This window comes from Asterias rubens, chromosome 3, assembly GCF_902459465.1.
Source record: "Asterias rubens chromosome 3, eAstRub1.3, whole genome shotgun sequence".
NCBI lineage: Eukaryota > Metazoa > Echinodermata > Asteroidea > Forcipulatida > Asteriidae > Asterias > Asterias rubens.
The window spans coordinates 9,888,164-9,901,305 of NC_047064.1; the positions used below are offsets into that span (position 1 = coordinate 9,888,164).

The window sequence follows — 13,142 nt, forward strand, 5'->3', positions numbered from 1 at the left end:
TTGACCGATTGCAAAAAGCCATCACCGATCCCTAAAGTTGACCGATTGCAAAAAGCCACCACCGATCAATAAAGTTGAATGATTGCAAAAAGCCACCACCGATCACTAAAGTTGACCGCATGCAAAAAGCCATCACCGATCCCTGAAGTTGACCGATTGCAAAAAGCCATCACCGATCCCTAAAGTTGACCAACTGCAAAAAGCCACCACCGATCCCTAACGTTGACCGATTGCAAAAAGCCACCACGGATCGCTAAAGTTGACCGATTGCAAAAAGCCACCACCGATCACTAAAGTTGACCACCGATTGCAAAAAGCCATCAACGGTCGTGAATATGCATGACCGATCGCTATATACCATCACCGATCATGAATATGCATGACCGATCGCTAAAATGGACCACCGATCGTGTTTTATCACCGCTCGCTAAAGTTGATCACCGATCGCATAGGACCACCACCGATGATTAAATGCCTCTTTGGCGTTCCATAAGAGTCACGCGTTTATTACCAATAACTCCATAGATTTTGCATTGTTGGAACTACAGTAACTCAGTATATCATAGACTTGGTTCCAAGTTGGCGATCGTGGCTTTTATGTCCTTTTATTTCGAAACCACGGCTTCGGATTTGGCTTCAGGCTCCGTCCTCTCGTCTGATCGCCTAAAGCCAAAGCACGCGCAAACTGTCAAAACAACCGCGGGGCCAATCTAGCCTGAGCCAAATCCAAAGCCAAAGCCGTGGTTTCGAAAAGGGCCAAACCCGGTTATTGCCTGAAATAGCGCCCTCTTGATAGATTAACCTCAGTCGAGGTACTGCTAGGTGTGGCGTGTGATAGCTTATCCGTGGGGATGTTTTTTTTCTAGGCTGATACAAACGAATAAATAATCTCAGACTTGAGATCAAGCCTATCCCATAATGGCAAATACTAATGCTGGAAAGTGAAACCGGACGGAGTGAAATACACTGCCTGGAGGCTACCGGCTACCGGCTCTGTGTATCAGTTTCCTGTTGATTCGAAGAGGTTGTTGGGTGAGTCCTGTATTATAGCTCTGGTTAAAGCTAAAACTCGTCTAATAATGGCTGATATTGATATAATAATACTAATAATGATGGCTTCTTATTATAACGCACGTAATCCGTCACTCATCAGTGACACAATTCGACCCTGCGGAACCCTCTCATGCGCAAATTATTTTCTAAGTGCAATTAAACGGTCGTGTACGAACTCGTGCGGAATACCCTTTTGTTCCCTTAGTAGCATGTTTAAATTCCTCATCACTCGGTGACGCTTATGGTATGGGGCTAACGTTTTAAAAGCAATAGGACCTTTTTTGAATGTTCCCAAGTGTAGACGTAAATACAAAATACGATTTGCAAAATAAGGAAGCGGTCCCTTAAAACAAATTGTAAGCTTATTATAGGCGACAATGGCCTATAACCAATGTGTGGAGGTCATGGAAACGGATACAGCTGTAGCTTATAGTTTCGCACTGTTTGCCTACAAACAATCAAACCAAGGGACCAGTGTACAATTCCGGCTAAAATGCTTGAGCCACCCATTCACAGCGTGGCAATAAACATCTCTCCCACCCCCACCTCCACCCCGCCCCCAAAATGTTGATGGGAGCTCAGACCGCCAAATGAACGCCAAACATTCATATTTTGGGGTGCGTTTGATTAGCTTCCCCTGGTCGTCCCCGGTGTGCTGGACGAACGTGTGGGCAAATAATTACCCTACGTTCGTCCTGGAAAAAGTCGCCTATTTTTGTTTCCAGGTCGAACGTGTGCAGATAATTACACACGTTCTTTCTGGAAAAAATACGCGTCATCACGTGACCCTTCTCGTGGTGACGTCGGTGCACCTCGGGCCAACCCCAAGTGCCCCGTTTTGTGTATCTGCAAACGTCCGTCCTGCGAATTAGTTTAACTTGTGAGCTGCAATGCACAATGCGTTAGGGAACTGAAAGCTGACCAATCTGTATGGAAGAAAGACAAAAATCGGCCGGGATGGTAGACCTAAAATAAATTCCATAAAGTCCTGCTGCAATTACTTTTGTTGAGGATAAACAATCTCATTATTTGCGGGTCTATAAATGCACCCCCTGTTGAAGGTCACCGCGTTTCAATTGACATGTTTCACTTCTGTGCTTTGCGACAAAAGGTATTTGTTAACCTCCATGGTCTGTGGTACTTTGTTGTACAGTAGTTATACTCCTTCTGTTGGCTACCACTCATGGGGTCTGTCACCCACCATTCAGTTGTTGATGTGACTCTTTGGCTATAACGATTCAATGTATGATTTCTCGCAGTGTGTAGAAGTGCGACATGGAAGAGGACAGTTCAGAAACGAGTGTAACCCTACCACTGCTGAGCAATAACGAGCAGGATAAGACACATTCATGTAAAGAGAACAGACATGACCAGGAGCACAGCTACGGTTCCAGTGGGCATCATGGCATTCACAGTGAAACCTACGTAGCATACAAAACACGGTGGTATATACTGGCAATATTTTCACTGCTGTATGCGTTCCAGGCTAACGCATGGAACGCATGGGGACCCATCGCTGGCACAGGTAATAATTATTTATGTGAACACTGCAAAAACTGGGGTGTTAAACTAAATCCATGGATGTTTTTACAAAATTTAACCATATAAAGGTGTTAAAATAACACCAATTTCTATCAAAACAACTACATTGACCTTGTTAAAGTTGGTTCTTTGTTCGGTATCTTTATAATGTCAATTTAAACACCACAGTTTTTGCAGGTACACCCAACCAATAACATGTTATGTTGTTTTGTCTTATGCCCTTTTCGAAGGGTTCCGGCGCCAGATTTGGCTCTGAATAGCTTGGCCCCACGGTTGTTTTGACACATTGCGCGTGCTTTGCGTACGTGCTCAGGGCTCCAGACGAGAGAACGAAGCCTGAAGCCGAATCCCACGCCGAGGTCGTGGTTTCGAAAAGGGCCATCTACATCTATGCTGGTATTCAGCAAAGTCCACTTCTGGATGTAAAAGCTGAGGTGAACACTAAGTGTGCTTGAAACAGGTGGAAAGTTGTGCTTCGAAAAAAAAGTGCAATTAAAAAACAACACTAGTTAAAATTAGATGTACAGTGACCTGAAGACAGTTACCGATGGAGCGGTGATGACGTCTGCAGAGAGTGCGTTCCATAGTCTGACTGCTGTGGCATGAAGGAGAACTTGTAGATACCTTTAGAGGATTGAGTTGTGAGGAGCTGGTATTTTGCTGGGTGGTAGTTTCTTAGTCTAGTATCCAGTCCGAAGACAACACGTAGGCCTATGTAAGAAGTCCTCGCGGATTCAATTGTATTCAAATTAGTACCGCATCCCAGTAGATGGCAGACCTGATATGGAGGCAACGAAGGCGATTGCCTTCATGCCCCCTTGCCTTTCTTGGTGCCCTTGAAATGCTCCAGTTGAAATTTACTCTTTTCTCATACAGTGCCATATACCAAGGATACAAAATTTACACAAATGTGTGCACTTTCAGATACCCAAAATGGCTTCAGACCTTAAGTCTTTTAATACTTAAGTGAGAAATGACCCATTTCTAAAGAAATACGTTACTTAATTAGAGGGAGCTGTTTCTCATAATGTTTTATACCAATAATGCTCTCACATTGCTCGTTACCAAATAAGTTTTATTAAGTAGTTACCAATAGTGTCCACACAGTCCTTTTTTAAAGTTTATAAACGCGAGAGAAAATGAATACATTAGCATTTCCAAAACCAATTTATTATAATACTATTTGTACAGTTCAAGTTGTTCTGCAGTGGTCCCAAGCGGAAATCGACCTCTGTATCAATTGGGGACCAGTCAGCTACGTCATCGCTGGCTTATTTTTCTCCTACATACTGACTATCAAAGGTAAGCCCCTGACATAATGGGTACAACATTCTTGGGGAAATGATTTTGGAATTTATTTGGTACAAATATCCTGGGGTTAACAAATTCAGGAACTCCTTTCAGTGATGTTGGATTAGTAAGCTTTCCACTCGTCTAGATTTCACGAATGCACACAGTCCCCAATATTGGTGGCACCATGGTGTGTCGAGTACTTGTGTACGATAGAGGGGAAAAGTGTTCTCACCAGACTGTTTAAAATAATGTACCCTCCCGTTGGGGCAGATGGTACGCACAATGTTCCCAAACTTAACACTATTATACAGAAGTACATTCAACAAAGATTGACTGGCGACGTTCATTCTGTTAACGTTAGAGTCGCCGATATCGATATCGCAACACGAATTATGTTAAACCCATTGCTTCTAATGGGAAACCCATTGCTGATGGGAAACCATTTGCTGCATATCTAGCCTTTTGTCAAGGCCGTCATGGCTTGGACAGTTTTGTATTAAAGCCAAGCGACTGGAAAGGGAGACCACGCACCGAGTGGCGAAGCGAAGAAACGAGATTCGCCACTCGACTTGCACAAGTTGGTCTCCGGGCCTTCCAGTCGATTGGGATTGCGGCTCTACGAAGCTGTCCAATCTACGAAGGCCTTGACAAAAGGCTACCGCATTTTAGGCTTGGTATCAAGCTCCGATGAATCAAAATGATATTTAGCCATCTACTTATTTAATGTGGACCTTCGTACGCGTAATCTTAAGACATATTTGTTTGCCTCCCTAGGTTTTCGGTTTGCCTTGATTGCCAGTGCACTATTTCTACTATCAGGCACTGCAATCCGCTGCCTACCCGTTGGCATTGAAAACATCAAATGGTACGTCTGATTTGTAATATTCTTCCCCGCTATGACATAGACCTTAAAAGCAAGATGATATACCACGTTGTCTCCATTCTAAACACTAGAACGGAAGAATAGTCTGGTCACCGTTTATGAGGGTCTGCAACCAACCCTCCAATAATTATAATATACGGTTAACTTGACAAAGTGGTGGACCCATAAATATTTGCACGGGTTGTGGTCGGGGCCCAATTTCATAGCTCTGCTTACCGCCGAATTCTGCGCTTAACGCTTACGGTCACGATTCCCCGCTTACGTGCAAGCGCCGAATTTCTGCGCTAGGATAGCCTTGTATTAGCGTATGCCTAATAAAGTGGAGTACGCGTGCGCATGCAGAAGCCAAAATTCGCCGCTAGCCCGTGAAATACGCTTGCCGTAAGCACAGAATTCTCTGCTTCCGTAAGTGCCGATTCTGTGCTTACGGTAAGCAGAGCCATGAAATTGGGCCCAGGTTTGTCAAATCATGAATATTAGTACACGACTGACTTTGAATCGTTTGTGTACGAGTCAATGGGGAAATTTCCTGCATTGAGACAGTGGACCAGTCTATGTTGTATTAAGTTCAGCGGGTGAACGACCTTGAACTGGCCGGTCAAACTTTAAGTTGTATTTCTCAAGCGTAGTCTCTTAAAAGTCCAAATGGATTCAACTAAATTCAAACGCAAAATAATACAACGAATGCTTCAACAATTAGCTTGGTAAGTTGCTTATAGCAGCGTAACGCACTAGAGTAAGAAGGCAACACAAAACACGGGACTTTGGGGGTCACAAGTTGTGAGCAATATTTAGTCATACTCAACCCTTCGTTACTTCACATAATTATGGCCACTTTAAAAGAAACTCCGCCGTCACAAAATTTCAATTCGTTTTCAATTGATGAACAGGACAGCTAACATTGGTCAAGTGTTCATCGGACTGTCTGCCCCTATACTTCAATCAGCTCCAACACATTTGTCAGCGATCTGGTTCCCGCCTCATCAACGAACCACGTCAACTGCCATAGCAGGATCAGCAGGATGCCTCGGTTTAGCCTTATCCTTCGTCCTTGGTTCGAATATCGTCCCCACCTTGCCAAAATCTATCACGTAAACAATCTTTGTTTTCAAAGCCGTGTCTGAAACGGCGACTTCGGCCAACGGCTAGATTACAAGCTGCCTGTTCGTTAACACGACGGGCAGACTCGCTGATCTAGACGTAGCTGTAGCCAAAGTCGCCGTTTCGGACACGGCCTTAGGCTTTCTAAAGGAGTTGCTGATACATGAGGTACATGCGAACAAGACATTTTAAAATATTATTATTACATTGCAACCAGTACAAAAATAAACTTCCAACTTGTATTTATTTCCCGATAATATGTGGCAGAGGGCGTCCCACACAAAAATGTTCTTATGTCTTAATCAACAAAGATTTGGCCAGGTATTACTTGTACAGAACAAGTGATGTCATTGGATACAATGTACTTACTTGAAACAATTATTTCATTGGTGGAATGCGCAGTGACGTAGGCTTCCCGTACTGCGTTTTGATTGGTCCGATGTGATGTGGGTGCAGCTGACAAACATCATCTCGGACCAATCAAAACACAGAATATCGGAAAGCATCCTTTCGGACGTCTGCATGTAGTTTTCACATTGTAATGTACAGGACTTGCATGTACTACGTTGATTGATATCTAGGATTTGACTCGATTCGCCGTAAGAACGAAATGTGATTATGGACGGGGATTGAAGAAGGCTCACTAGCAGATATCTGGCAAAATCACCTCACGTAAAAACCCCAACAATCAGCTACTTATAAGTATTTTTTTCATTTTATATTTGGAAGCGCTGATAACATCACTGCGGTTCAACGAGAGACTTATTTCAACTCCATCATGAATTTATTGTACATCCGTAAGTAATATTATTGAGTTTGTATTGACCATGTACAACAAAACGCTATGAGATCCACAATACCTTCTGACAGTGCAACCAGTACAAAATAAATCTTTTACTTGTTTCCCATTCCCGATATATGTGGCAGTGGGCGTCCCACAAAATAAATGTGACTTCTATAAAGAAGGAAAAGCACCCCTTAATAACATCCTCTAAAGATTTGATGATGTTCCAACAACAAAATCAGAACACATATTATGGGTGGGGGAAGGGCCACTCTGTGCCACAAATAATTGAGCCGCGAAGGCCCAATAGGAGGGGCGGTGCTATCTTTTGGGGATCGATTTGTTCGTCTAAATCGATTAAGAAACGGGAGTCCTGGCAATTCTGTATCACAACAAAAAAGTACGGGCGGGTAAAGGGGTACACCACGCCAATCAAGCACCAAATGATATTTTTGAGCGCCAAATTAGTGTCATGGAATGATTTCATTTTCTCCTTTTTATTTTGTTTTCATCATCTCTCCCTCTCTCTGTATATCGTTATATGGGAATCACACGAAGGTCAATTTATTTGGTCCGGAAGAATCTTAATTTTAAGTAGCACAATTTGTTTTGCCAACAGACCACTGCTCTTACCTATTGCCATTAAACATCACTTCCAATTTACTTTTCTAAGAGTGTGCCATGATTGCAGTCATTGTGATAGGAGCTCTGTTATACTTGCCCGACAAGCCACCAACGCCACCAAGCGTCTCAGCCACTGAAAAGCGAGAAGGTTTCGTAGCCGGAACCAAAGCGCTAATCAAGTAATTGACACTAAAATTGATTTATCTTTTATATTTGTTTTCTTGGGTAGATAAAAAGTACTATAATAATATAATAATATTAACATTACCTATATAGCGCTTATTACAAAAGCGATACAAAGCACTTACGAAATACAATAGCAACCAAACAAAAGATAAACTGCATGTTTTACAGACAAAACAATGCAATTAACAATGATACAATCTAGAGTAACTTAGGATAGAGGTGGGTTTTTAATTTGGATTTGAAGGAACTCAGGGAATTGGCTAAACGAACAGATTGAGGAAGACGATTCCAGCATTTTGGCCCAGTTGCAACAAAAGCTTTAAATCCTACATTGGTACGTGATCGTGAGGCATTCAAAACAACAGCTGAAGTGGATTTTAAATTAAGATTAAGACTATGCACATTATTTAGTTAAAACATTAAACAAATACAGCAACGAATACAGCAATTTAAATACAGATGAAGGAAAAGAAACAGCTGGAGCCCGAAGGATTGTCTAAGGAAACACAGTTCCCGCCTATAGAGGCTCGCTCCTCTCCGGCTGGTCCAAAAGAGCACAATACTTATTGGTAAAAGTTAAAGGAACACGTTGCCTTGGATCGGTCGAGTTGGTCTTTGAAAAGCGTTCTGTAACCGTTTCTTATAAAATCGGTATGGTTAGAAAGATGTTGTAAAAGTAGAATACAATGATCTACACAAAAATGCCTTGAAATTGAGTGGTTTTCGTTTTACCTCGTCGATAAACACGGTCGGCCATTTATGGGAGTTCGCGACGTAAAATGAAAACCAAAAAGAAAATTGGATCATTATATTCTACTTTTAAAACATCTTTCTAACCATATACATTTCATAATAAACGGTTTCAAACGCTTTTCATAGACCAACTCGTGCGATCCGAAGCAACGTGTTCCTTAAAAAGTTATCGCTGAAATTGGCCGAGAAAACCTTTAGTAAACCACGAGGGAAACTGAAGGATAAATTGATCAATTATTTGGGGTTAAAAAAAATAAACCATCACTAGACAGGATTTGAAACAATGACCTCCGGATTAACATGCTGGCGCTCTACCAACTGAGAACATGTAAAGCCCTATAAAATTACCATATATATATATTTTTTTTACCCATACACCGATGTGTGTTAGCACTGTATACTCAGTACTTTCCCGAATCCTGTGAAAAAATATCACAGGCATGTTACTCGGGTGGGATTCGAATCCACAACCCTTGCAATTCTAGAGCAGTGTTCTACCAACTAGACTACCGAGGTTGTCCGGTAGCTAGAGGCAGTTCTAATCCTATGTTTTTGCAGCGGGTATTTTGACTTTGTTTGTGAATATTGTTGGAACAACCATATTTAAAAATATTGTTAGCAGGAAGTATAAGATCTCCGAATAATTAGTTGTCTCGACGTTTCAACAAGGTCGGTCTAGTCAACTAACAGGAGACAGTGCAGGCCTTAAATTTCCAGTTTGCAAACGCAACCTCTGAAAAATCTTCTAGAACGTTGAAGGGTCACCAGGCCAAGACCAGAGCAAGGGAGTAGTAGGGCCTTTGTTGAATTACAGACCTGCAATAAACGGTCTTACATACGGTGAAAAGAAAAACCCAAATCTCAACTTGAATAATATCAGTTTGAAAACTTGCAAAGCCATCAACTAACTTGCAAAAGCCATCAACTATAAATCAACTATTTTTCATAATTTGTTTTTTTTTTTAGGAGTGCATCTTTCTGGATACCTGCTCTTTCCTATAGTGTCAGTACTGGCATTTACGTTGGTTGGGACACTCAGCTAGTTCTTATATTTAACAGCGCACTGGGCGTGACACAGGTGAGTGTACTTTTTAGGAATGGTCCGATTCATCAGCGTATAATAGGGAGACTATTAAGCGATTCGCAAATCCTCTTTGTTAACACACCCGTGGACCTTTCATTACATGGTGTCGACGTGGTTTAGAAATATCATTAACATACATCTCAAAAATAGATTTTGGGCATGAAGTTTTCACAGGTTCATTTTGTGGTGTATATCTACAATCATATACGATTGAAACGGACCACAGTTCAAAATAACAGACGTTATCCAGAGTCTTTAAATCGTTCTTGGTTTGATTTGTTGCAATTAAATTGCGCAACAATGCAATGTAATTTTTTCTTTTCTTTTTGAGATACTGATTACAGTAAAGTTAGTTTTATATTGGATATTGGACATTCACAGAGTTATATTTGTACAGCGAACATCAACGTTGCTTTTTTGATATCGGGAGGTTTATTGTACAGTGGAATATCCTCATTGTATGTACTTTCAAAATATCAAACCAGCTTGACTGTTGTCAAAAAAGCATATGGGTTGAAAAAGGTTTCCTTTGAGATTACAAGTGGTAACTGTACGTCATTTCTGAGCCCCTCAATAACAAATTTTCTCCACTGCAGACTACAGTAGGATGGATCGGTTTCTACGCCAACATTGCGGCAACAATAGGAACATTAGTTCTTGGAATGTAAGTCCACTTTAACAAATCCAAGCAGGTCTGGATTTACCCGGATTCTCGTTTCATGGGGGAATGATTTCTGGCTCACTATGACCCGGAAACTGTGTCAAAATAATAAATACCCTGTTGTTGGTCAAAGTGACTCATAATCTGAGTTTAAGGTCTCATTTTACCCTCCTTCTTGGTCAGGCTGACGAGGAAATGAGTCAGGTCTCGGGACCCACAATGGGGGGGGGGGGGGGGGGGGGAAATAACAATAACAATAACAATACTTTTATGTTTCACTTATAAGGACACTAAACTAACGGAAGACTAAAATGAACCTCTATGAATTATAGTTTCAATTCATTTTAAGCGAAAGGTTTGTTACCATAGTAAATCAATGAATACGAAATAAATACACTATGTGGTGCGACCAACGCCCTGGAGTCATCTGCACCAGTTCAATGGGCACATGTTGTTTTATATGGGGACTAAACAATGAGGTTGTGGTGGGTTTCCCGAGCTACAGAAAAGGGCTCCACAACGATATCAACACTTATATAGCGCCCCATGTAATAACAACAACAACAACGACAACGACAACGACAACGACAATATCGAAGTCTTATAATTATGGGCGCAGAATAAGGCACTAGTAAAAAAACAAAAAACCCAAGCAAGTACAATTGTCAGGACAAAATTAATAAGGGAATCAATGTGTGGTGAAGAGGTTTTCAACTAGTGGTTAAATCCTAACGAGGCCAGGGGTCGATTTCACAAAGAGTTAGGGCTAGTATTAACTAGGACTAGTCCTATGAGATATACAAATTGCATGGATAGTCATAAGTTAGGACGAGTAGCTGGTCCTAACTCGAGATGAGACTAGTCCTAACTCTTTGTGAAATCCACCCCTGGTTTTTGATAATTTTACCGAGACGAAATCGAGATAAGTAAATTATCAAGAACCAGGCCTCGGCGGGTTATAGTAGAAAACCGATTCAACACACTTTGATTCCCAATCATAAATACCTTTTCGGTCAAAAAACATCACCACCTTTGGTCAAAAAGTAAAATAAATGCAAACATTATAATTGTTCAATGATTTCTGTCAACACAACACCCCTCCAGCTATAAAAAGGCCCTCCGCCGCCCTCGGGTAAACAACTCCTCATAAGGGAATGCTGTGCGCGTCGCGCGTATCGCTTGATGTGGCACAACCAACAATCTTATTCTGGCCGTTGCTCTCGACCAATAGGAATGAAGAAACTGTCTTATAAGCTCGCGTGTTACTCATTATTGTTAACACTTTTTACTGGTCATAAACAAAGGTTTATACACACCCAGGTGACGCGCTCTCAACCAATAGGAATAGCGAAACTGTCTGAGGTATTTATGAATGAAAAATAAGAAACATCATTAGAACAATTAGAGTACACATTCTTAAAAGCATTCAACCTGTTAGTAAAACATGTAACTCGTAGAGTGTGGTACATGAATGATCTTTGTGATAAGTGAACTTTAACGTTGAAACTACTCAACAAAAAAGTATGACATCTGCAAGCTTTATGCATCTCTGTCCAAAGAGAAGTTACATCGATTGTTAAGACTGCAATTTCATTTCTCAATTGTTGTTTGTTTCCGAAACAGATTTGTAGATTTCCTTGGAGGGCACATGAAGTTAGTTCTCTTGGTAGCAATGCTGGGATTGGTGGGCAACTGTGTGTGGTGCGTTCTACTGTCGATGCACTACATCCAGTTTAGTATGGGTAAGTAAATTTCCACTTCTGATGTCCTTCATCAAAGCCGTTTTGCAACAAGCTCAGTATACAGGAGGATATAAATCTTTGTTCTAATAAAGGCACTGGAAACGTGTGGTTATTGTGTCAAAGACCAGTATTCTCACTTGGTGTATTACATCCCAACATGACAGGAAAAACACGCCTGTTGCACAAGTTTGTGTGCTTTCAGATAATAAAAGGCTTCAGGTCTGAAATGAGGAATTACCTCTTTCTAAAAAGAGAGAGCCGTTTTTCACAAAGTACTGCACCATTGCTCGTTACCAGGTAATTTTGTATGCTAGCAATTACTTATTAATTTCTCGTGGTCCCTTACCTAGTGGCTTTAGATATTATTTATAGGACGAATTTGCATTACAAAATAATACAAACAATAACAATACTTAAATTATTTTATGAATTTTTCAATTAATAGCGAGTTTGTACATCTCGTGCATCGCCATTGGTTTCTTCGCAAACGCCCCAATTCCACTGTATTTCGAGGTCACCGTTGAGGGCATGTATCCAATAGCCGAAGGAACCGTAAATATGTGGATGGGGTGGCTGAATAACGCTTTTATGCTGATATTTGTGCTACTGCCGCAAATTCTTCCAGGAATAGGTAAGGACTTAAGGAATCATGCACACAGCCTTTCCGAGACGCCTGATTTTCTGGCTCAGTCACCGGTATGCAGTCATGCCCTTTCAATGCGAAGTGCATTGTGAAGTTATAGGGGCTGGAATTGAATAGTCTTGGTTTGGAAAAGGTATGTTCCAAAATTGTGACTCCTGTCTAAGTTAGTGACAAGAGCTATATATTGAGCCAATTTTATTTTTTAAGAAATGTTTATGAACCCTAAGGGAAACTGACAGAGTAAATATACTTCAAGTTTGTGGTGGATAGAGTATAGTACATCAGGTTTTGAACTATAACCTCCGGACTTACGTGGCGTAAAGAAATGAAAAAAAAAGACCCCTGTTGAACAATGTGCATTTCCAGATGTCAAAAAGGGCTTCAGGCCTGCGGTCTTTAAATAATTGAGTCAGAAATTACCATTTTTTTTTTTAGAACTATACAATACTTCAGAGGGAGCAGTTTCTCACAATGTTTTATGCTGTCCCTTTGCTCGTTACCATGTAAGTTTTTATGCCTACAATTATAGTTTGAGTAAAATTATACCAATAGCATCCAGCGCCTTTAACAAGATATAAATATTTTGTTTTTGTTCTTTTCTTCAATCTAGGTGTCGCATGGTTGAACTGGGTATTTCTAGTCGCCGTCATCCTCTGTCTTCCATTACTTCTGGCGTACAAAGAGAAATACAAACGATTTGATCTTGACACTCGTGACGAAATAAATGCAGCATCAGACACAGAGTAATATAATGGAGAGACAAATGATACATAATCTCAATTAGAAAAAGGAG

At 41.0% G+C, this 13,142-nt stretch overlaps 1 protein-coding gene across 1 annotated transcript; it reads left to right on the forward strand.

The window, feature by feature from the left end:
- Positions 1 to 979: 979 nt before the first annotated feature.
- Positions 980 to 13,142, forward strand: LOC117288443 (solute carrier family 49 member 4 homolog). Its single transcript, XM_033769308.1, has 12 exons — positions 980 to 1,032; positions 2,313 to 2,578; positions 3,787 to 3,897; positions 4,663 to 4,753; positions 5,662 to 5,862; positions 6,602 to 6,669; positions 7,330 to 7,459; positions 9,186 to 9,297; positions 9,900 to 9,967; positions 11,588 to 11,706; positions 12,152 to 12,337; positions 12,960 to 13,142. The coding sequence occupies exons 2-12, from the start codon at positions 2,329 to 2,331 to the stop codon at positions 13,094 to 13,096; spliced, it is 1,473 nt and encodes a 490-aa protein (XP_033625199.1). The 5' UTR covers positions 980 to 1,032; positions 2,313 to 2,328; the 3' UTR covers positions 13,097 to 13,142.

What these genes read in the sequence shown, in the direction of transcription:
- LOC117288443 (XM_033769308.1), top strand. Translation starts at nt 2,329, where the DNA reads ATGGAAGAGGACAGTTCAGAAACGAGTGTAACCCTACCACTGCTGAGC. An exon ending in CTACATACTGACTATCAAAG is followed by an intron (nt 3,898 to 4,662) that starts GTAAGCCCCTGA and finishes TTGCCTCCCTAG; the next exon opens with GTTTTCGGTTTGCCTTGATT. An exon ending in GGAACCAAAGCGCTAATCAA is followed by an intron (nt 7,460 to 9,185) that starts GTAATTGACACT and finishes TTTTTTTTTTAG; the next exon opens with GAGTGCATCTTTCTGGATAC.